This window comes from Penicillium canariense (genome assembly GCF_028826845.1).
Source record: "Penicillium canariense strain IBT 26290 chromosome Unknown utg000006l_segment0_segment0, whole genome shotgun sequence".
Taxonomy (NCBI): Eukaryota; Fungi; Ascomycota; class Eurotiomycetes; order Eurotiales; family Aspergillaceae; genus Penicillium; species Penicillium canariense.
In genome coordinates, this window is record NW_026622733.1 from 675,075 (window position 1) to 697,996 (window position 22,922).

At 53.3% G+C, this 22,922-nt stretch overlaps 9 protein-coding genes across 9 annotated transcripts; 6 read left to right on the plus strand and 3 right to left on the minus strand.

Moving 5' to 3' along the window:
* Positions 1–23: 23 nt before the first annotated feature.
* On the plus strand, positions 24–1,906 carry N7482_008229 (nucleolar and coiled-body phosphoprotein 1 family protein; the record flags this gene model as incomplete). The annotated part of the gene is made up of 2 exons (XM_056690353.1): positions 24–71; positions 794–1,906. 2 exons carry the CDS (start codon positions 24–26, stop codon positions 1,904–1,906), a joined length of 1,161 nt encoding a protein of 386 aa, XP_056540118.1.
* A 997-nt stretch (positions 1,907–2,903) lies between these two features.
* On the minus strand, positions 2,904–4,752 carry N7482_008230 (uncharacterized protein; the record flags this gene model as incomplete). Its single annotated transcript, XM_056690354.1, has 2 exons — positions 2,904–3,615; positions 3,671–4,752. The coding sequence occupies 2 exons, from the start codon at positions 4,750–4,752 to the stop codon at positions 2,904–2,906; spliced, it is 1,794 nt and encodes a 597-aa protein (XP_056540119.1).
* A 404-nt stretch (positions 4,753–5,156) lies between these two features.
* N7482_008231 (putative plasma membrane phosphate transporter Pho87) lies at positions 5,157–10,278 on the plus strand (the record flags this gene model as incomplete). Its single annotated transcript, XM_056690355.1, has 7 exons — positions 5,157–5,409; positions 5,471–5,886; positions 5,942–6,360; positions 7,005–7,460; positions 7,669–8,884; positions 8,940–10,062; positions 10,133–10,278. 7 exons carry the CDS (start codon positions 5,157–5,159, stop codon positions 10,276–10,278), a joined length of 4,029 nt encoding a protein of 1,342 aa, XP_056540120.1.
* A 1,014-nt stretch (positions 10,279–11,292) lies between these two features.
* On the minus strand, positions 11,293–12,081 carry N7482_008232 (uncharacterized protein; the record flags this gene model as incomplete). The annotated part of the gene is made up of 1 exon (XM_056690356.1): positions 11,293–12,081. One exon carries the CDS (start codon positions 12,079–12,081, stop codon positions 11,293–11,295), a length of 789 nt encoding a protein of 262 aa, XP_056540121.1.
* Positions 12,082–13,590: 1,509 nt separating this feature from the next.
* N7482_008233 (uncharacterized protein) lies at positions 13,591–14,049 on the plus strand (the record flags this gene model as incomplete). The annotated part of the gene is made up of 1 exon (XM_056690357.1): positions 13,591–14,049. One exon carries the CDS (start codon positions 13,591–13,593, stop codon positions 14,047–14,049), a length of 459 nt encoding a protein of 152 aa, XP_056540122.1.
* Positions 14,050–14,871: 822 nt separating this feature from the next.
* Positions 14,872–15,522, plus strand: N7482_008234 (DUF2470 domain-containing protein; the record flags this gene model as incomplete). Its single annotated transcript, XM_056690358.1, has 1 exon — positions 14,872–15,522. One exon carries the CDS (start codon positions 14,872–14,874, stop codon positions 15,520–15,522), a length of 651 nt encoding a protein of 216 aa, XP_056540123.1.
* A 697-nt stretch (positions 15,523–16,219) lies between these two features.
* Positions 16,220–16,942, plus strand: N7482_008235 (40S ribosomal protein eS8; the record flags this gene model as incomplete). Its single annotated transcript, XM_056690359.1, has 2 exons — positions 16,220–16,293; positions 16,411–16,942. 2 exons carry the CDS (start codon positions 16,220–16,222, stop codon positions 16,940–16,942), a joined length of 606 nt encoding a protein of 201 aa, XP_056540124.1.
* A 375-nt stretch (positions 16,943–17,317) lies between these two features.
* N7482_008236 (uncharacterized protein) lies at positions 17,318–18,371 on the plus strand (the record flags this gene model as incomplete). Its single annotated transcript, XM_056690360.1, has 2 exons — positions 17,318–17,830; positions 17,895–18,371. 2 exons carry the CDS (start codon positions 17,318–17,320, stop codon positions 18,369–18,371), a joined length of 990 nt encoding a protein of 329 aa, XP_056540125.1.
* Positions 18,372–19,663: 1,292 nt separating this feature from the next.
* On the minus strand, positions 19,664–22,794 carry N7482_008237 (glucan endo-1,3-beta-D-glucosidase; the record flags this gene model as incomplete). Its single annotated transcript, XM_056690361.1, has 5 exons — positions 19,664–19,680; positions 19,729–21,775; positions 21,828–21,961; positions 22,017–22,527; positions 22,603–22,794. 5 exons carry the CDS (start codon positions 22,792–22,794, stop codon positions 19,664–19,666), a joined length of 2,901 nt encoding a protein of 966 aa, XP_056540126.1.
* Positions 22,795–22,922: the final 128 nt, after the last annotated feature.

The following is a 22,922-nucleotide window of genomic DNA, read 5'->3' on the forward strand; positions in this document are numbered from 1 at the left end:
GAAATCCACAAGATCAAGGGGACATGGTCGGGATGACGGGGTTGGTCTCACAGTGGACTCCCGTGCGCACGGTACCTAAAGCCAAATTGCCGTCCGCTAAGTGAGAATGCGGGTACTATGGTCAATCACGGCAAGCAGGGGTGCAACGAGGGGGTCGTTGGAAGCAATGCCAAGTGGGAGGAGTTGGAGGTGAATTAGCTCATTATGTTTGGGGTTGCGGGCAGGGCGGAGAGAGCTCGTGGGAACAGGTAATTGGCTTAGCCCGGCTGCAACCGCTACTTACACTCTGATAGCTCTGTTTTCTATCAGATCAAGGTAGCTTATAATCAGATCAGTCCGAGCGGTATCTGCTTGTGCTTTCATTTACGATCTTTTTTTGTCAACTCTTGATCGCCTTTTCTTTAAATCTGCATTTGCGTATACTCACGCGGAGTACCGATCCCACAAGGCACTACGGCAGAAATATAGAATCACGTGCGAGTGGCATCTGGACGACCGCCTGGCCGGCTCCTCTTCTGGTTCCACTAATAATCAATCAGTCCTTTCTCACCGCCCTGTCTATACTTTTTTTTCCCTCTTTTTTTGGGTTCCTGGAAAGCGACTCTCTAAACAGTCCCCGTTTCCCCCCTGTGTCACTTTCCTTCTCGGTCTTTGGCGATCGCGCAACTGGGCTACATATACCTGTCTCGGTCAGGATCCATGGCCCCCCTCAAAGAAGGCTTCGGCCAAAAAGGTAGATATGACGTGCTCTTTCCCAATCACCAGACAGCTAACGGGGGACTCTCGTGGATAGGTCGAAAAGAAAACCGCCGCTTTAACCCCTCAGCTACTCGGTGCAATTGCGTCTTTCCTGTCCAAGAATGGCTTCACCGCTACCAGTGCTGCATTCTCCGATGAGTTGAAGAAGACCGGCAACGCCAAGGTTGATGGAAAGAACGCCCCGTCTCTGATTGAACTCTTCCAGAGACGGGACACTACCTCTTCCAGCTCGGGATCTTCTAGTTCGAGCAGCAGCTCCGATAGTGACAGCAGCTCTGATTCCGAGAGCGACGCTAGCGACTCCGATACTAAGATGGAAGATATCTCCAAGGCGCGCTCCTCGTCTCCCACTTCCTCTTCCTCTTCTTCCTCGAGCTCTGACAGCGATGCTGATGATGAGGAGGAAGATGTTGCGGCTCCTGCTCCCGCCCCTGTTGCTCAGAAGGTTGCTGGTGTGAAGCGCAAGGCCGAGTCTAGCAGCTCCTCCTCGGACTCCAGTTCGGATTCTGAATCTGAGGATGAAGCGCCTAAGACGAAGAAGGCCAAGGTTTCCAGCAAAGAATCTTCCTCCGACTCCAGCTCTGAATCGTCTTCCGACTCTGATTCTAGCTCCAGCAGCTCGTCCAGCTCAAGCTCTGATTCTGATTCCTCCGACTCCTCCGATTCGGAGAAAGAAGCCACCGAGAAGGCAGCTGCAAAGGTCTTGAAGAAGGCTTCAAAGACCCCGCTTCCAGAATCTTCGAGCGACAGCTCTGACGAGGAGAAGACTGGTGGTGTTCCCGTGGCCAGCAACTCGTCTTCCGATACCAGCGCCACTATGTCTGCCTCTCCAGTCACCGAAAACAAGCCTCTGCAGCATGCGCAGACTTCTTCTTCATCCAGTGCCAGCCCCGCCCCCGGAAATGGCTCAACCAAGAAGAAGCATGTCGGTGCTCGTCCGACCCCTCTGGCTGCTCTGAGCGCGCAGCCCTATGACGGTTTCTCTAACGAATATGTCTCCTACGCCTACGCAGACCGCGCCTATGCCGATCTCTCCGTTACGCGCGGCAAGGGTTTCACCAAGGAAAAAAACAAGAAGAAGCGCGGCTCTTACCGTGGCGGCCCCATCGATATCTCAGGTGGCAAGTCCTTCAAGTTCGACGATTAAACGACTTCCTCGCTTTCCCATTGTATCAGTTCCTTTGCTTCATTTAGGCGATACGGAAACCAATAGAGGCTGCATCAGCTTTCTTCCAGCTCATTATTCCTGTGGGAGTTGCTTTACTTTTTACCGCCTGAGAGGGGCGCGACACATCGCTGGGTTCCCTTTTACCTAGTTTTTTAGCTTTCGGTGATCATATCACGTCGCTACGCACTTGATTCACTGCCTGTGGACGAGCTACCCCTTTTTACTCAGCATGGCGCTTAAGGAGCTCCGGGCGATCTTTCCGATCCTATGATTTGCTTTGTTACATATTTGCTTGCATCTGTTAGAATATTACTAAAAGTTAGATACTTCTGTGACTAGTTCCCATCGAATGGTACTCACCTACATGGCAGACAGTGTCAAGCATACAATACTGCCGATTCTTTGCGTCCGTTCACTCTATTAGCTTGGAATGACTGTATCGGAGTCATTTTTACTTAACTACAACGATACCGAATCGATCCCCCTCGGTGTCCAAGGAAAATTTCGAGCTTGTGTATGACGACCAATTCCACCAAGAATTTGATGCAACCCCCCGAAAGCTGCAGGGTTTGACTTTCTGCAAGGAGCGAATTTTCTGAATGGAACGCATCCGGTACTGCCCGCGAACGCAGGGAGAACGCGGGTCCCCGTCATGTTCCGTACGGTAGCCTGCAGCTTGTCTCGAGCCGGCCGGTACCCTTCCATACGCTGACGATCGACTTCATCATCGGTTTACCACTGTCCAAGAAGGGTTTCGACTGCATAATGACGATGACCAATAAGTTCACCAAGCTTGTCAGTGACGTCCCCGATAAGCAACCCGGATCGAACAGGCGGCAGAAGAAGCTTAGGCCGCGATTTATCACTCCACATTGATATTTTTGGTTTTCATCGAGCTTCGCTTGGCGGCAAGATCGATAATGTCTGATGTCTAAACTTCGCTCTATAACTTTATAAGTCTGTATGCAAAAATGCTTTAACCGTCCTGCCGCCGCCATGCCCCAGGCTTCTCCAGGGCTTCCCACCGGCGATCCCAGCCAGTCTCGGCACCCCTGTGAGCATCTTTGAGTCTGAGATTCCAGGAGCCATGTTGTTTCCTCAGCTTGGAAGTGGTGGTCAGATCATCTGGGTCCGGTCTCTCATATCCCGCCACCGTGATTAAGCTGGACTCGTCCGCTGGCTTCATCTCTGCATCAAAGCCGAGGTCGAGATTGCAATCATACCACTCCTTCACAGGTCCAGTCAGGTCATCCGTTGACGCAAAGTCAAGGCGGATTAGGCCGCCTGCAATGCCAGTGTACACAGTTGGCGAGGACGGCGAGGGAGTGGACATGCTGTATATAGGGCCCCGGTAGGAATAGGAGCCCATTCGGGTAGGACGAGAAGTGATGTGTCGATTGAAGGAAGGAGGGGGTTGAGCAGAAAGGAAAATGTTGAAGTCTTTGCTGGGATATTGGCCTTGATTATGCTCAATTGGGGCGTTGCTTGGTGCTGCTGCTTGGGGACCCCGTGCTTCCAGGTAACTATAGCTGGTGCAGCGGAGATCAAACAGCTTTATCAAGGCATTGCCCCCCGATCCAATGAGGAATCGATCATGTCCAAATGCCCTCACGCTGTATATAAAATTGTCGTCTGTTGGATCTTCGTAGGTTCCTTCATAGGCCCGGGGAGACCTGAGATCGTGAAGTCTAAAGATTCGTTAGCTCGACGTCCGGCATTTTTGATCAACCACGAGAGTCATACCGAACAGTACGGTCACCCCAGGCGGCAAGGAAAACATCACCGGGAGACCCGGCTAGTGGATGGTAATTGAGGGGCTCGATGGCGCTGATCGCCTGGCAAGTATAATGGCCCATTTTGCTTTCTACATCCAGAGAAGAGACGCGTATCGTCTGCTCAGGGAAGAGGCCATCTGGTGAGATTCTCGAAATCACCAGAGAGTCCTTGCCATCCATAGTGGCGACGGCGATCCGCGACGATGATAACAGCTTTGACTTGCGGCCACGCGAGGATCGTTCAGGGCGAATCCATGCGAACGGCTGAACGTCTTGCTCATCGGTGTCAGTATGGTAGAGTGCCGTAGACCCTTGAAGAAATTGAGCACACATTATGGAGGTAGAACCATTTATCAAGTCTGTCTCGTTGAGTTCCAGCCCTTGGGTCCGAAATATCTTCTTGTCATCGTAGGTGGCATCGGCTATGGAGAGTGCGATATGGCGAATATCGCCTTGTCTCCGACCAAAGATCACATTCTCAGTATCTATTTCTTTGCCGTGCTCCGGTTCCAGGAGGTGTAGGCCAAGAATATCATCATGGCTACTGGGCTCATTCACGTCGTTGAATAGGACCCAATTGTTACGCTGATGTTTTCCGGACTGCTTGGTTCGCATCAAGAGTTTCTCACCAGCGCCCCATGCAAGAACTTCTTTCTTGTCTGCCCAGGACCCGCCATTCCAGGCTTCATAAGAGTCAATGGGAGGGCGATATCCCATGGTGGGATTGTCCCGTCGCGTCTCCCTTTGAATCCCAATGCGGGTAATGGTCTCAGGCAGGATCACGAATCGACCAACAATACCCAGCCGGTCAACAGCGCGTGAGCGCGAGGTAAGTGCACATGCTGCATCTTTCCAAAAGGGTGGTGTTTGAATTGCTGGAAATTTATCCTGAATGAATGCTCGGAACAACCATGACTCTTCGGCAGCGATGATCTTATATATTCGGCGGCAAGTCTGTGCCAGGCGCGTGATTCCGTAGGCACTTGGAATATGTAATGCAATATTGCAAAGAATCTCTGATGGAAGTTCAGGGAGTGTTATAGTGGTCATTCTCGTTCACGTATAACCGAAATTCACCTCAAGAGTTCCGTGGTCATGGCTATTGGTTTCTGAGCTCGTATTTGTTGATGGCCGAGCCGCATGTCAAAGCATATTGCTGTCCGAAGGCCGCTGTTTTGTAATGTAATCCAGCTTCAAAAGAGTCATAGAAAGCTGAGTAACGAATTATTGCAGCCGACTAGTTAAATCAAAATTTCTCTAAGACCTTGTCTTTAGCGGTTCGTAGCAAGGAATTGCGGCCTTCCTTTGAATGTGCGTTTACATCATCTGCGGCGAGAAGCCGTTTACTAAGCAGAACCGGGAAAAGTCCCATGCAGACCGCAACCCGCTGAGTCTGCAGACATCAAGATCACGACCACAACCCAATCCACAGCCCAGGGGTTCTTTTTTACATAATGCCACCCCGGCTCAACCTCTTCACAGCGAACAAGGCGATTTCCGCCCTTTGCCAGCGCTCCTCTGCCCCGCGCGCGCAGCGGAGCGTCGCTCTGCCTCTCCGACTCCACGACCAGAAAAGATGGAACTCGTCGCAGAGAAACAAGAAAGCCCTTTCGCCGGATGAGCAGAAATTTCCCACCCAGGACCAGCTGCCCCATGTCGGTGAAGAGGCTGCCGAGATGGACCGGATTATGAGCAAGGAGAAGAGCTGTGATGGACAGCCGTCAAGTCCGGAGTTGGAACAAGGGAGTCCGGTTGCTGATGTGAGTAGCCTACAACGTGTATTTCTTGGTCACAGAGGTACTGCAGGACGATTCAATTGACCATGGCCTTTTCGAGCAGATCCTGAAACGCGACAAAGATGGCCTGAAGCACATGCCGAAGGTCATGCAAGACCAATTGAAGAAGTCTGGCGGCTCCCGCTCATTCTCAACTTCCGCTCGCAGCCTTCTGCCAGACATGCAGAACACCGAATCCCAGGACGACATTTCCGCCGCGGTTCTTGCCGAAATGATCGAGCAGGTCAACGAGCAGACCGCTGCGCGGTTGCCCGAGGGCTTGAAGTTTGATGTGCCGGTGCTACCATCCGAGAAGAAGACGCTGAACTTCCGGAAACGCTACGACACGATGCAGGACCAGTTCACCAAGATGCTGATGCAGGATGGGAAGCTGGCCCGCGCCCAAAAGGTGTGTCCAATTTGTCTTGTCTCGGCAATATGAACTCACCTTCCAATTTCTCTAGAACATGTCTATTATTCTGGACCACCTCCGTACCTCCTCACCTCCCAACATCAACCCCCGCCGTGCTCTCATGGGCGGCCCTCCCGCTCCCCAGCTGCCTCTTGACCCCGTCCTCTACCTCACTTGCATCGTTGACTCCGTGGCACCTCTCTTCCGTATTCGCCAGCAGAAGGGTATCGCCGGTGGTGGCACTGCTGTGCAGGTTCCTCACCCGCTCAACCTCCGTCAGCGCCGCCGCGCCGCAATCAAGTGGATTCTTGATGCATCCGAAAAGCGACGTGACGCACAGCTAGCACACCGCGTGGCCAACGAGCTGGTGGCAGTTGCTGAGGGCCGTAGTGGTGTATGGGAACGCAGAGATCAGCAGCACAAGATTGGTATCTCTGGCCGTGCGAACCTGGGACTTGCCCCTCGTCGTCGGTAAACTATCAGCCCTGGTGTTTTCTCTTTCTTCTTTCTCCTGGTCAATTCCTTTGTTAATGGGTCGAAGGAGGGGTCTTTGTTCGTGGAATCCGAGCATTCTTTTCAGCATCGTCTGTACATGTAGTATATTTAGTCTGGTCATATGGATTTGAATCCTGGTTGTATCCCGCTCCTTCTTTTCAATTAGGATTCGCAGGCACACATAATTTCTGCCACAGAGCTCGTTGGTTTTTTTTTTCTCGTTCATCGGGACTCAACTTTTTTGATATTTAGACCTCCATCTTCGCTTGGTATAGCAGTACCGTGATAGGCGGTGACGTCGCTGACTCAGACAGCCCGGCCCATACCCGATCGGGCAGGCAAGTTCCTGATGCCATTCACGGCTGTCGCGAACGCCCCGAAGAGAAACCCCTAGCCAGAAAGATGCCTCATCGTCTCAGGTCGTGTCTCGGAGAATAAGAACCAGGGTCGAATCCAGTTGATCAGCCGCGCGCCATCCAGTCCCAGCCTGACCACCAGTGCAACCCGCACAGCCGGTCGACCCCAGCTGACCACACTTCGATCCGCCTGGCGCGCCCCGCAATATTTCCTCTTTCCTCAATCGGACCCCCTCCTTCCAGCCGGACAATCGCATCATCCAGGCCGATCCCCCTCCGGCCCCCCCAAACGACGGTGGCTCCCCCCTCGAACCGCGAATCTTTCGAGCTCGTCGACTTCAACGCCGCCAGTCGGTCCCCCATCGCGAGAGCAGCCGAGTTTGTAGCTGCTCGCGCACGCCAATCCAGATACGCTGTTAAGCTTTTCGAGCCTGCCGCCAGCTCACGGTCGCTAGCGAGACTTGGTTCGGAACCACACGCAGAGGCGAGCCCGGAGAAGACAGCTTCGTCGCAGAATCGTCTACGGGCCTCTCGCTCCACAAGACTTAGGTTCTGGGCCGAGGCCCTTCGCCGCCGGGCTCATCGTGCAAACCCAAACCGTGTGCTGGTTGCCGGTGACCTCGAGACTGCCGCCAAGATGAAATTCTCGCATAGCATTCAGTTCAATGCGGTTCCAGACTGGAGCTCCAATTACATTGCCTACAGCAATCTCAAGAAATCGTGAGTTGACTTTTGCCTGTTGCCTTTCTTTGAGCGTCCGGGTGACTTGTTTCCGCTTTGGGTTGAGTTTTGGATATGCTCGTGGATACAGCTCAAGCTGCAACTTAGCGCGGGTGTTACATCGCACAGAATGATGTGGATGCATGGGTGGGATATGTGTGGAGCTCTTGTACTATTGAGTGTGCTAACATTGCGATTTGGTGCTCAGGATTTATACTCTCGAGAAGCAAGTTAACCGAACTGAGGGGCAGTCCAGCGCGGATGTCGAGTCCGCGCCCTTACTGGGCACTTCCCAATTAAACAACCCGGACGGGATCTTCAAGCGTGCCCTTGATGCGGAGCTGGACAAAATCTGTACCTTCTATGAGCAGAAGCAGGCTGAGATCTTCCATAACACGGAAAAGCTGATGCAAGAGGCCATGGATTATCTGTCAGAAACAGACGGAGTCAATATGGACCCTGTCAGCGAGACCGTCATCAAGGCAAGGATGTTGAGTTCAGCCTCGCGATGGAGCGCTGGAAGCGTCTTCCGTAATTTTGGAAATGGCCAGCGCCGGCGTTCGAGTGTGAGCGAGGAAGACGGAGATAGCGACGATGATCAGGATCCTTCAGCGTCGCTCACCCTGCGCCGGCGGACGATGCAGTCGACCGATGGCGAGTCTACAACCGACGACCCACACGCGGGTGATATGGCAGATTCCACGTTCTTTGGCCAGGCAGGCAGCCGCAGCCGTCGGAATTCTAACTTGAGCGACCAGGCTTTCTTGGCTCTGTATAATGCGGGCGTGTCGCTGAAGAAGCGTCTCATTGAAACCTACGTTTCTCTCTGCGAGTTGAGGTCCTTCATTGAGTTAAACAAGACTGGCTTCTCCAAGGCGCTGAAGAAGTACGACAAAACCTTGTTCCGCAACTTGCGCCGGGACTATCTGGCCTCTGTGGTCAACTCAGCAGTGCCGTTCACTGATACCACCATGGCTGCCGTGGACAGCCACATCGATAAGGTCGAGGGCGTTTACGCGGACGTCGTCACCAAGGGCAACCGTGAACTTGCGAGTCGCGAGTTGCGTCTCCACCTACGCGAGCATGTGGTCTGGGAGCGAAACACCGTTTGGCGTGAGATGATCGAGATTGAACGGCGTGCCCAGGCTGCGAATGTGGGTATTCGCCGGACCCTTCTGGGAGGTGATGAGGATCCAGCCACTGCCCGGCGCCAAGGTGACAAGCAAGAGATCCGGACGCAGGAAGTTGCTACTCCTCTCGGTCGAATTCATTTCCCCGTGTGGCTCTGCAGCTTGAGCTTCGGCACTTTGATTCTCAGTTTTGCTGTGTTTGGAGCCATGCTCTCAGTGCCGATTATGGAAACCCCCGAACAGCAGAACTGCCTGGCGATGCTAGTGCTTGTCAGCATTTTGTGGGCGACTGAGGTAGAAACCCTGTATTGTTCGAATGAATTTCTGTCGCTAACGATTTTCCGTATAGGCCATTCCGCTCTTCGTCACTTCGCTGTTGATCCCATTCTTGGTCGTCATTCTGGGTATTATGCGTTCAGAAGACAAGCCCCACAAGCGCCTAGGGCCGAAGGAGGCAACAGGCTTGGTATTCTCATCTATGTGGACTCCAGTGATTATGCTTCTGCTCGGTGGCTTTACCATTGCCGCAGCTTTGTCCAAATACGATATCGCCCGACGCATGGCCATGTTTGTTCTAAGCAAGGCTGGGTCCGAGCCAAGGATTGTCCTGCTAACCAACATGTTTGTGAGCATGTTCTTGAGTATGTGGATCAGTAACGTCGCCTCTCCCGTGCTCTGTTACTCAATCATCCAACCATTGCTCCGCAACTTGTCTCCCGATTCCGATTTCGGCAAGGCGCTCGTCCTGGGTATCGCGTTGGCTGCCAACGTCGGCGGTGCTGCGTCTCCAATTGCATCTCCACAGAATATCATTGCCCTGCAGAATATGTACCCGAGTATCAGCTGGGGAACTTGGTTCTTCATCTCGCTGCCTGTGTGTATTATCTCGATCCTGCTGATATGGGGCCTGCTGCTGGTCACATTCCGCCCCGGCCGCAACGCAACTGTGATCCCCATGCGCCCCGTTAAGGACCGCTTCACCGGGACCCAGTACTTCATCAGCGCAGTCACTCTCGTCACCATTGCCCTCTGGTGCGCTAGCCACCAGCTCGAGCATGTCTTCGGTGACATGGGCGTCATCGCCATCATCCCACTGGTCCTATTCTTCGGAACCGGTATCCTCAACAAGGAAGACTTCAACAATTTCCTCTGGACGATCATCATCCTCGCCGCTGGTGGTCTGTGCCTCGGCAAAGCTGTCACCTCTTCTGGCTTGCTGCACACCATCGCCTCCGGTATCACGGCCAAGGTCGAGCATCTCAGCCTGTACAGTCTGCTTCTCGTCTTCTCGGCATTGATTCTCGTCATCGCCACTTTCATTTCGCACACCGTCGCCGCTTTAATTATGCTGCCCCTTGTTCGCCAGATCGGTGTCGGCATGGAGGACCCCCACCCGAACCTGCTGGTCATGGCTGGTGCACTCATGTGCTCCGTCGCGATGGCGTTGCCCACGAGCGGGTTCCCTAATATGAGTGCGTTTCTTGGTCGAATTTTCATGTTCTTTTGCTATCCGAAACCATTACTGACTGCGTTTGCCACTAGCTGCTATCATGACCGAGGTCCCGCAGACCGGCCAGCGCTACCTTCAGGTCCGCCATTTCCTCACCTGCGGCATCCCGTCCAGTCTGATGGCCTTTGTAGTGATTGTGACCATTGGGTATGGACTGATGTATGTTGCGGGGTTGTAAGATCTCTTCTTATACTGGGAGTTGTCTGTCTTGTCCTTGTTTTGTGGTATGTCCGTGGTTGTCAGTTGACGCGACTTGTTGGGAGTTCACGATTGAAAGATAATAAAGTAAAGAACGGTATATAAAGCGTGACTTACCCTCCGCCTGTCCTTATGTTCCTCGTTCTTCACCGTCCTGCTCGGGGTTTTCTACGCTGACCGATGCCCCACATGTTTTACTGCTATCGGTTTACAAGTGTGAATAGATTGGTGGATGGAAGATTGCCGGACTGCACATACTTCAGTCAGATTATAGTAGATCAATGGATAACTAATGGGTAGACCGGTGGTCTCGATGTAGTCAGTTTGGTACTATCATTTTTGATATCAACCAAGTAAGCCCAGCAATACGTCTAGCCACTGAACTCAGACGGCCAATGACACTTGTCCCACAGACCCGGTTTACTACGGTCTTCAGCCCTTACTACGGTCTTAAGCCCGCCGCCCAATGGGTTAAAGGGTTAGGGAAAGGTCCAACTGGAAACTTTCAATAGACGCGGCCGCCACACGAGTGTCTACGGCGAGGTATTATTCGCACCACAGCCCGAGTCTGAATCATGTGGTCTTCATTATCCCATTCGGCCGAAACTGACCACACTATATGGGAGACTACTGTACAGTACATAGAAATGTTCATCACAGACCAGATACCAGAGCGGCCGGGCCAGATCTAAAGAAATGGGCAGCCGAGACAAAACTGGGAAAGAAAAAGAAGACACAAAAGCAGTAAGAAAACAAAAGAAAAACATGCCCAAGCCATGCAGTCCTGCATCTTGCATCACCGGAACCATAGACAAGTCGTCGCGGAAACGTAGCCACTAGGGCTGAATCAATCATGCGGAGCAGATAGACCAACAAGCGCAGATATAACACTTTGTCTAGCCGCTGTAGACAGGATAAATTAATTACTAGAACGTCAGTCAGTGAAAAGAACACGTCAAAAAAAAAAAAGGTCAACTAGCGCAAAACCGATCATTCAGATCAAGCAAAGTATGTCGGAGTGGGTGTACGGAAAGAAGGATACTGACAGCAATCCCAAGGTCAGATCACCATGGATCTTGGCCTTCAGCTGGATCTCAATGTCCAGATTCAGATCCAGCCGCAGCCGCAACTGCTCGTCACGGCCGCCATCATCCTTCTCCTCCTTCTGCCCGCCGCCCAGGATCCCGCCGACGGCCTTGCCCGCCGACCCGGTGACCCCGTTCAGCGCATTGCCCGCGGTGTTCTGGACTAGCTGGCCGGCCTGGTCGACGCCGCCGAGGCCGCCGAGCGGGCCACCGTCTTGGCCTTGCTGCTGCTGCGGCTGGCGCGTGCGGCGGGTGCGCTGACGCTGCTGTGGCTGGGCGTCCATGTCGTTGCGCGGGATAGATTCAATGTCTGAGTCTTGCACGCGCTGGGGTGGGCGCGTTTTGCGGCGACGACGTTCGGGTTGAGCCTGAGGTTTGGGTTCGGGTTCGGGCTCGGGCTCAGCGCCGTTCTGCTGGTTCTCGTCTTCGTTCTGGTCGTCTGAGTCGGGCTCTTGCTCGCGCGGCTCGGGCTGTGCTTGGTCCTCGTCGGCGTCTTCTGCTTGAGGTTGTTGGGACTCTTCTTGCTCTTGCTCTTGCTCTTGTTCTTGCTCTTGATCTTGTCCCTGCTCAGAAGGAGGCGGGGTCTGTTCTTGCTTGGCTGGGGACTTCTTGCCTAGCTTGGGAGGAGCACGCTTGGGTTTGCTGGGGGTGCTGGGGGAGGAGTTGGGGTTGGAAGTGGACGGTTCCTGATCGGCCATGGTGGAAAGAAAAGAAGAAGATGGGACGAGGGGCGGGGTGGAGGGGAAATATGAACTGATCGGATGGAGACTCGGGTTATGAAGGACCAAGCGTCACCAGGGCAGTTGTGCGAGGGATGTGGGAGGGTCCAGCTGCAGATAGACAAAGGCGAACTATGTAATTGACCCTTGCGGTATATGATGTAGGCGGATACCACACGACGCCGCTTGTTTGAACCAGTTTATATCATGGAGCCACAAGACGGGAACAAAACCGGTGCTGCTGGGTGCATGAGTGCCGCCTCCGACGTCAGATGGAGAGGTCTGGGGTATATGCTTTTTTTGGATGCTGCAGCCTCTTGTGGCTTGGACGCCTAGCGACAAGGTACCGTGCAATTGAGCGGTGGTACTCTATGGGTGGTACCCTGGGTGATATTCCAGCACACACCCAACCCTCCAGTGATTGCAGTCGAAATATCTGAAAGTGGGGAGGGATATGACGTTTGTCGGGAACAGGATCAAGACCTGGAATGGCTCCGTATGGAGGGGAGGCTATGTAGCGCACAGGCGTGGCGTTTTCTCGCCGACCATATCATCCGTACCAGGGATCGGTCGTCTCAATCGTACTGCCATCTGAGAGTCGATAGAGTCAATATCCCTGTCGGGACCGCGTCGGTCGTTGCGGCACGACGCCCGGACCAGCGAATGGCAGCAGATCGCGGGCTGCGAAGCAGGCACAGAATTCGAGGCCCACCCGGGGATCCGCCAATCACCGTGCTGGTCGGGGCATTTTGACACTGGCATCAGCCCCGTTCTCCACTATTATAAATTAAGTAGACGTAAGACCGTTGCAGGGTTGGCTGTGGTACTCTCTGGGAAGCTGGGAAAGCGGTGCAATGACGCCACCCGGCGTCAGAAATCAGGCGTGGAGAAGTCGCACGGGTGCACGGCATGGTCCGTACGTCCAACAAGACAGTTGTTCAGCCACAGTCCCAAATGACGATGGGTCCAGGACGTGCCCAGTTGTCTTTGGGCTGGACTGGTTCGGGCCACGAGGATGTGGCTGTTTCCACGGGACGTTCCACGCGAGGCAGGCCGGCAGTGACCTACCCGAGTCGGGGGAAGTATAGGCCCTGGTGCGCATACCGCAGCCCGGCCTATACCCACGGGGTCAGGCCTGGCACGGTGGGACATGCCGGTGGCCTATGGCCTATGGTTTATGGCATGACGCGGTCCTCGTCTGAAGAAATTCATTGGTAACAAAATCAACCAACGTGGAGATGCGTTGCAAAGCCGCCGCCAACGTCATGGTAGAGTGCGCCTATGATGCTCGCCCTCCTGGGTTGTCCCGCAGCCGTGCCTCTGTCGGTTCAATCAAATCATATCATATCACCGCTTGCCTCTTTATTTCTCAAATCTCTTTCTTCTCTAGCTGCTCTACTTTTGGTTCCTGAATCAGAGGCACTTCTTGTCGTCCCCCTTTCATATTGTTCTTTCGTGTCCTTCATCGAAGACCCTCACACATCCACCATGGCGACTGCCGAGAAGACCCAGGAGCAGCAGAAGCAGTTCAAGGTGCCCGATGAGTACGAATCAGGCGAAGACTATGACAGTGCCGATGACATTGAGTACTCCGAAGACGAGGCCGACGACCAGCCAGCCCCGAAGAACCAGCAGCTCCAGCGCCGACGGCCAAAGCAGCAGCCCCAAAAGCAGCTGGATGAGTATTCCGACGACGACGACGACTATGAATCTGAGGAATACGATGACGACTACTCCGATGACGACCTGATGCAGGGCAAGTCCATGCAGCCCTATTCGCAGGGCACCACCAATATGGCCCCGACGGGCGGCATGAACGTCATCAACGAGGAGAAGAAGAGCCTCCTCGACGAGGAAGGCATGAAGCTGAAGCTGGAATTGAATTTAGAGATTGAAGTGGAACTCAAGGCTCGCATCCACGGCGACTTGACTCTGGCTCTGATGTAAGTTATGACCCTGACTGGTGTTCCCTGCTAGGGGCCCGTAAAGGACCGATTGCTCAACGTGAACTAGGAGTTGATTTCCAACTATAGTGCATAAACTTCGCCCTGTCTCTTCCTTTTTCCTCTCAGGTCGACCGGTCTCTTCGAAATAATATCGCGCAGCTGGATCCGCTCTCCGAATGCCCATGATAGTTACGACCAATGACTTTGCCTCTCAGTTCTTGCTTGCTCTGCTCTGTCTGCATCCTTCGCCCATAGAGCCGTCCCCCGTCTTGATCATCGCTTCATTTACCTTTTTCAATTTCTTTTTTTACTGAACCGGTTGTTATTTTCTTTCCCGTCTCATTTGTTCTGGATTCCTTGAAACCATGTGTGATGTGTGATGGGCGCGGCGTAGGAGAGTCAAACATAACCGATCTTGTACTACTTACTGAGTACTCCCATGTATATATTTCCTCAGCAATCAAAGTTTGTCGGTACCTAGGTGCAAGGGTCACAGTGACAGGTTCCAGAAGATCCATTCATCTGTACTCCATGATAATTTGATTTCCGACCGCAGTCTTGTCCACCGAGTGATGAGGTATGCACATCTGCACGTCTCGGATCTCTGAACATGGTGGAGGGCCGAGGTTCGGGGCTTGGCGCAGATCGACGGGTGCAGGTCTACTTTCCCTTTCACTCCGCAACCTTCACTTTTCGCCCAGCGCAGTCCAGTTCCCCCCCCAGCTTCAGTGTTCCCTCAATCCTCCAAACTTTACCTAAGCAAAACAGCCTGCATCCTCGTCATCCGATTGCAGTGCTCACTTCACTCCCATATCCCCCCACCATGTCGAAAGAGTTCATCATCAAGCACATGAACGCCGACCATGGCGATTCTCTCCAGCTGTACCTGCAAGCTTTCTGCGAGATCAGTGCCCGCAAAGCCAAAGGAGCATCCCTCGAGGATCTGACCCTTTCCAACCTGATCATCAGCGCTCACGGCACCCGCTACAGCGTTCCCATCCAGCCCCCGATGAAAGACTACAATGAGGCCCGGGGACGCCTAGTCACATTGCACAAGGACAGCCTCAAGAAGATGGGCCGCTCGGATGTCACCCTCACCGAATACCGCGCGCCACGAGGCTACCAGGCCGTCATCTTTGCGCTGGTTCTGTTCACCTACGCCACCTGCTGGAGTCGCGGCAACCTCCTGCCGGGCGCATTCGTCTACGAAAATATGGGATTCAAGTTCGTCCCGGACTTCGCCCACTTCATCTACAACATCTGGCCGGTCTTTTTCCCCTCCGTGGTCGGCATTCATGTCTTGGAGACGGTTGCACTGGCGGTGCTGCGCCTGCGGCCTCTCGGTGTGCCCTTCGGATCGAAGTTGTGGTTCACCTGGGTGGGTTCGTGCTTTATTGAGGGCTTCGGAGCGTTCGTGCGGATCGGGGCTATCGTTCGCGAGGAGCGGGCGAGGAAGGGTACGAAAATGGAGTGAACAGGATGCTTAAAGGCACTGCTGTGCCAATAGAAGAGGGAAAAGGCACATTCAGAGCTGTTCTCGGGAAATGACTATTCAATCTTCAAATTCAATCTTCATGACATCCGAAAAGTACGGAGTAAACAGTAGTTAGACAAGAGGGTAAGCCACTCTCAGTCGGCTGGAAGAGGCAAGTCCGATGAGTCAGCAGCCGAGTTCTGTAATCACGAGACCTGCACGGGACCACACAGAATTGGCGCTAGCTTCTTAGGGGCTAGCGTCGCTTAGGGCAACCGCACAAGCGAGCGACACACTGGCCCTGCGAAATTCGACAGACTCTAAGACAGCATCGCATCTCCCAACGACACCCTACGACAACCTATCCGTGTTTCTGGTGAAGGGCCGCAGGTTAGAGGTGAGTTTACACAGACGCCTTTTCAACCCCTCGTTCCTTTTCTTCTGCTTCGTCCGAGTCGACATTCGGGGTTTTCGACCACCACGTTCGGGGCCATATTCAATTCGAGATTTGTCTCGCCTCGTCTACGACTCTCCACCACCTTTCGCCAATGAGCTGAACCCTCAAATAACTACGATCAATACCGATACTCGCTTGGAACGAACCAGAAGGACTGGGAGTTGGAGGAATATCACGCCGGACGAGTTCGAGTTCTAATTTTTATGACCTTGAAGCAGACCCCTCCATCAAACCGCAAACATGGGTATCTCTCGTGATTCTCGCCACAAGCGCAGCGCCACCGGTGCCAAGCGTGCTTTCTACCGCAAGAAGAGGTACGATATCTCTGCCAACTGAAACGGGGGTGGTGAATTTTTGGAGGCAGGAGCGAGTTGTGTGGTGATATGGGGTCATCTACATTTGGGAACGAATTCTTACTAGTCTTCCAACAGAGCCTTCGAGAAGGGCCGCCAGCCCGCCAACACCCGTATTGGCACCAAGCGCATCCACTTGGTCCGCACTCGTGGTGGCAACCAGAAGTACCGTGCTCTGCGTCTCGAGTCCGGTAACTTCTCGTGGGGCTCCGAGGGTGTTGCCCGCAAGACCCGTGTCATCGGTGTCTCTTACCACCCTTCCAACAACGAGCTGGTCCGCACCAACACCCTGACCAAGTCCGCCGTCGTCCAGATCGACGCCGCCCCCTTCCGCCAATGGTACGAGGCTCACTACGGCCAGGGCATCGGCCGCAGACGCCAGCAGAAGGCTGGTGAGACCACCGAGGAGAAGAAGAGCAAGTCGGTTGCCAAGAAGCAGGCCGCCCGCTTTGCCGAGCAGGGCAAGGTCGAGGGTGCCATCGAGCGTCAGTTCGAGTCCGGTCGCCTGTTTGCTGTCGTCTCTTCGCGTCCCGGCCAGTCCGGCCGCGTTGACGGCTACATCCTGGAGGGTGATGAGCTGGCTTTCTACCAGCGTGCGATCCGCAAGTAAACGAAAAAGCAAAAGGGAAAACCATTCGGTTTGGAGGCCGCATGGGTTGTCGTTGCACGGGTGGTTATCGGAGTTTCAACTATGTTTGCCAGAAAACTTTCATGATCTGGGCATCCACGGATGCAATGTCTGTAGAGCTCTGAGCCGTCAATTACATGGGAATGATTCCTGTTTACGTTACTTTGCCTTCCTCGATTCACGGTAACCTTGTAGACCTCCGTAGTAGCTGCTTCGATTTGGCGGGGCGAGGAACTTCGCTGACTGACCGTTGCCTCCCACCCGAATTTCTCGAGTTGACGCTTCCTTTTCCTTCCTCTCTTCCCCTTTTTCCCTTAAAATCTCTCCCACTGTTCTCAACGTACCCCCACGGCCACGATGGCTTCCTCCGCGGGGATCAAAACCCGCATTTGCATGATCTCCGACACGCATACCGCTATCCCCTACTCCCCACACCAAACCTCCTACGCCTACCGCAGCCCACTCCCAAAGGCCGATGTCCTCCTCCATGGCGGTGATCTTACCAAAGTCGGTTATAGCGTCGAGCACGAGGCAATGGTCTCGTTACTCAAAGCGGCCGATGCAGAGCTGAAGCTTGTCATCGCCGGGAATCACGACATCACCCTCGACGAAGAGCACTTCACCAGCTTCGGATATCGGCGCCACCGTCGGCCGGAGTGGCTCGGTGGCAAAGGTATCCTCCTCGAAGATGACGAACAGTCCCTTATGAAGGCTATTCGAGCCGGCGGCGAGCCGCCGCTAGAAGAAATGCAGACCTACGTGCGGCGCGTCAAAGACATGTACACTAATGAATCGGCCCGCGCGGCGGGAATCCGATACCTCGAGGAAGGCGTCCACAGCTTCACCCTATCGAACGGCGCAAAGCTGACCGTTTATGCCTCGCCATACCAGCCCGAATTCTGTCGCTGGGCTTTCGCCTACCCGCGCTCCCAAGACCGCTTCAACCCTCTCCCTCCCCGGCACAAGCAACCCCGCACCCGAAAACCCCGTCCCGAGCTACCCTACAATCGACATTATGCTCACCCACGGCCCTCCGGCCAGCGTCCTTGATCTCGTTGGCAGAGACCACGGCCACGAGCAACATGTCGGGTGCCAACATCTCCTCCGAGCAGCCGAGCGTGCCCGGCCACGCCTATATATGTTCGGGCATATCCACGAGGGATGGGGAGCTATGCGCGGGACGTGGGATGCCTCTGGTGGAATCAAACAAGAAGAGGTCCCTACTGACAAGGAAGACATGCTGGAGCAGCGGGCGGCATTCTGCGATATCAGCTCGGAGAGTCAGCGGCCGCTGCAGTACGGGGCGGAAACGCTCTTTGTAAACGCCAGCATTATGACACTTGGATACCATCCATATAATGCGCCCTGGGTGGTAGATTTGGATCTTCCGCGCGCCAATGAGCGGACATGATCTGTTGCTTGTACACATATGGCTATGATTTGATGAGAAATGAAAATTGTGAGCGTACGAGGTAGATATTTTTGGACCTCGCTCTTTAATGAAGCCTTCATCTCCGTCCTGGGAGTACCTTTCAACACCTTAATTCTCAATGCATAGACTTAAGATGCCATTCTCTACGGCGGAGAGAGAGAGAGGGGGAGAGAGAGAGAGTGTGTGTGTGCGTGTATATAGGATAATGAGGTAGAAGGGCTGCAAAATAATCTTCAAAAGCCTTTCCTTTCCCAGGAGATCGTCAACAGACGCCCCTCTTCCGCAACACATATCCATACCAACCATGAAGCCGCATCTCACATTCCACAACAGGCCCGCAAGGGATGCTATCAATTCCCTCTTTCGGTCTTCCGAAGACCTAATTGTAACCCCATGCTGTGAGAAATTGGTCTTGTGAAACCAGTAATGCTGCAGAATTGACAACGCGTCCATGCTTTGGAGATAGACACCACAAGCATGCTCGTCGGGACCAGCTCCAGTCCCGCTTCAATGCCAAGAATTTGAGGCAAATCAGCAGCGTTCTGAGAGGTGGGTCTCCGACTTGGCCCGCATAATGGATGTCTTGTGTTAGGCTTTTTGCCTGGCATGGAATAGGATTCAGACATTAGAGGCTCAGGCAGCTATTCGGTATTGACCTTTTTGGTCTGTCAGGATATTCTAGGGGGATAGAATTAGTAACGGTTGAATGGTGATGGGTAGGTACCTACCTATGCCCCCTTCGCCGAGACGATATATATCTGGAGTTGCTGTCTGCTAAGCTCATTATGCTGTACCACAGATTGAACTACCCCACCACATTGTCTTGTCCGAAAATTCTCAAACCTGAATATCATAATGGAATGAGACGAGAATAAGTCAGTGAGGGAATCGACATGGAAGTGGGTCGGATGCTACGTAGTACGACTACATCGACCTGGCTGTAGCCCTGAAAGTTCATCGAGCGAATGTAAAATACGTGGCATTGTTTTTTCTGTCTTTCTTCAGACTCTTCCCAGGAGCTAGACAGTGATTATCATGACATACCTACTAATATATACTCAAGGACTGCATTGCAGAAATAGCTACTAAGAATAACCCCATAAAATGAATCCATACCGCAAGCCGCCGTAATAGGAAAACGAGATACCGGCCCCGGGAGCATGAACAGGAAGTAAAAACCAAGGAAGGAAGAATATCCGGGAATCCGACGCAAATGAGCCACCAACACCTGAATAAGAGGGTCTAAATCGTGAAAAAGAGTGTCAAGTCCTTCAGGCACCACCGAGACCTAGTACGGATTAGTATTTGATAAGACTTTGGAAATATGAAAACTCACCGGCAGCATAGGCCAGGTACCAAGTCCGGGAAGCACCCCCGTCAATCCAGCTGTAGTCAAACTTGTGCTGAACAAAGAAGTCCCACGAGGCCCGGGGGTTGATGAGGGCAAGATTGGCGAACAGAACACCCTTCCAGCCACCATCCACCCCAGAGGCAGGGGTTGAAGCGTTGGGGGAAAACATCGCTTGCCACTCCTCAGCGACAAACTGTGGCTGGCGGGTATAGCCGGAATTGGGGAGCAAAGGCAGCATGTGGATGCCCTGAATATACTCCAGGTTGTTGCCGAAATAGGTGGTGTGGTCGACCTTATTTTCGAACAGAATGCCAGTCACCTTGTTCGCGATGAAATTAGGCGGCTGGTTGGTGTTGTTGCTCTGCATGAGGAAGTAGTTGTGGAGCGAGCGGCGCAGGATACCCAGCATCATGTTACCACGGGCTTCCATGCTGGCATCCCCAGTAGTCCGCCCCCACATTTTGATAGCATAGGCAAACATGGTATCTTCGGATGTCGACTCTTGGTCCTTTCCATCGAAGGACTCGAAGAGACCCTTTGCCCACGAGTGGCCATTGAACCAGTCAAAGGAGCGGGAGAAGGGGAAGTGAGGGTCATTCTCAACAGAGTTGCCGGCATCGCGAACAAGCATGTTGACCCACTCCTTGTTTTGAGCCAGCCAGGTTGGGTCAAGGGAGCCGATAATAGCGGCAGCCTGAATGAAGTAGCCATAGTGGAAGTGATGATCATTGTAGGCAGTGTTTCCGAAATCGGCGTTCAAGTCACCAGCATAGCCAGCAGTCGAAACAACACCCTTCCAGACCGAGTCATAGGCGAGTGGATACTGCTGCTGATTCTGCACGAAGCGAGCGAAGGACTTCTTGAGTTTCAGCAAAGCTTCGTGGGCAACACCAGGGTTATTGCCCAGGTTACTGACGGTCCAAATCAAGGTCGCGAACTTGCTCAGGGCCTTGCCACTATAGTACATACTGTTGAGGTTGGTCTGGCCATCGATATCTTGCTGCAACTCGACAGGAGCAATCTGGCCAATGGCGATCTGAGCATGCTCAGAAAGTGTGTGGACATTTCCCTTTGTAGGCGACCACGGCGCGAAACCCATATCCATCGGAAGATCAGGCTCGGCCATGATCCAACTCTCTCCAATGACAGCAGTTGCGTTGCCTTTGGTGGTAGTGCGCAAGTGGATGTCGGTGGTACGCCCTCGGGTGCTGCCATCAAAGGACTCAAGGTGATGAGGCAGAGCGAACATGATAAGGGGGGTGCCATCCGCGTTCTTGCCAGCCTTGGTCCACGAAAACTTATAAGTGCCCGCCGTTCCAGTTACGGACCCAGACACAGCGCCTGCAACAGGATACACACCAGCAGAGTTGTCATAGAACTTCTCGCCTGACTTACCAGCAGGGTTCTTTGCAATTTGGATGGTACCACTGAATCCAGGAGGACCGCGGAGGCTGGACGTGGAAATCAACTTGAAATCGGGGTTCTTGCCATCATCAGGCGTAGCGTAGAGCAGCCACTCGGTGTCATCCTCAAAGAAGACCTGATACTTGAAAATGCCCGGCTTGGGGGATCCAGCATCGACGACCTTCCGGAAGAAGACTCCACTCTCAATGAGGGGCTGCAAATCGCTGTACACACCAGTCACATAGCCCATGCCCTGAACAACGGGGAATGTTATGTGCTGAGCGGAACCACCCGATCGCTTCAGGACAGCATGAGCTGAAAATGCCTTTGGCTCTGCAATGCTAAGAACACTGGATTCATCCAACTCAGCTGCAGACAGAATAATGTGCTGTATGCCGACGGGGTTGATATAGTATGCCACTGGGCTGCCAGGGATCTCGTGGTTCTGAGGACCATAGGCGAGAACATTGGCCGCCACATGAGTAATACTCATCCCCCAGCTCTTCAGGGTTCCACCTCCTCGAGACCAGGCGAGAGAATACGGCTGTGTGAAGCTTGCGTTCGTTTGCGATCCCAGAAAGAGACCTGCATAGAATTTGTTGGTCTCAATTGGATTGGTAGTATTCGCCTGATCAACATTAGAATAATTTCGGCCGTGACAGAAGTCCTCCACGACTTACATATTTGTTTTGAACCGGGTGGTCATGACGAGTCTTTATGTTTGCGGGGACCGCACCAGTTGCGACTGGCTGGAAGATATCTTGGTTGTTCATCGGTACCGGGTGGCCTCCCGGAGGTCCAGTAGGAACGCCGACTATTTAGGGTCAGCTTGTGGAAGGCATTGATGATGGCAACTGTGTTATACCCACCTGCAACAGAAGATGACGTGGCTGAGGGGGCGTCTGACGAATCGTCTGGTGAGTCGTCTGGTGAGTCGTCTGGTGAGTCGTCTGGTGAGTCGTCTGGTGAGTCGTCTTGTGAATCGTCTTGTGAGTCGTCTGGTAAGTCGTTTGGTGAATCGTCTGGTGAATCGTCTGGTGAGTCGTCTGGTAAGTCGTTTGGTGAATCGTCTGGTGAATCGTCTGGTGAGTCGTCTGGTGAGTCGTCTGGTGAGTCGTCTGGTAAGTCGTTTGGTGAATCGTCTGGTGAATCGTCTGGTGAGTCGTCTGGTGAGTCGTCTGGTGAGTCGTCTGGTGAGTCGTCTGGTGAGTCGTTCGGCGAGTCGTCCGCAGGAGCGTCCGTCGGCTGCGATGCGGCTGGCAAGGAGGTGCTCTCCGGCAATAACAAGCCGCCAATGTCGTCAAGGAAGTGACCAACGTCGAAAGTCGGAAAAGGAAGCCGCGATGGATGCCCGCCGTTCTCAAGTGCAACTCGATAGGCCTGGCGAGGGACGTTAGTATTACAACTCATATAGCTTGATTTGTACACATCAATCGGCTTGGTTCAAGCACATACTGGTTCCGCCGCAGGGATGGCTAGTCGCTGATTTGACGGAGGATACTGAGTCTTGAAATCTGTTTTTGGTTGTGTTGCTGATGGCTTCAAGATCTTTTCAACAGCAGTGCCCACCGGTTGCGGCAGAGAGTTTACTGTATCTGCAGCAAGAAGCCATGTTAGCACGGCTGTAGTTTTCCAGAAAGCAGCCATGGCACCGGATGTCAATTGGTCCAAATAAGAAAATGGATTAATCCAGTGGATTCAATTGACACTGTAAACAACAAGCTATATCTATGCTTCAACTCGTCGTCTTGAGGACACGAACTAAACAGCACAGT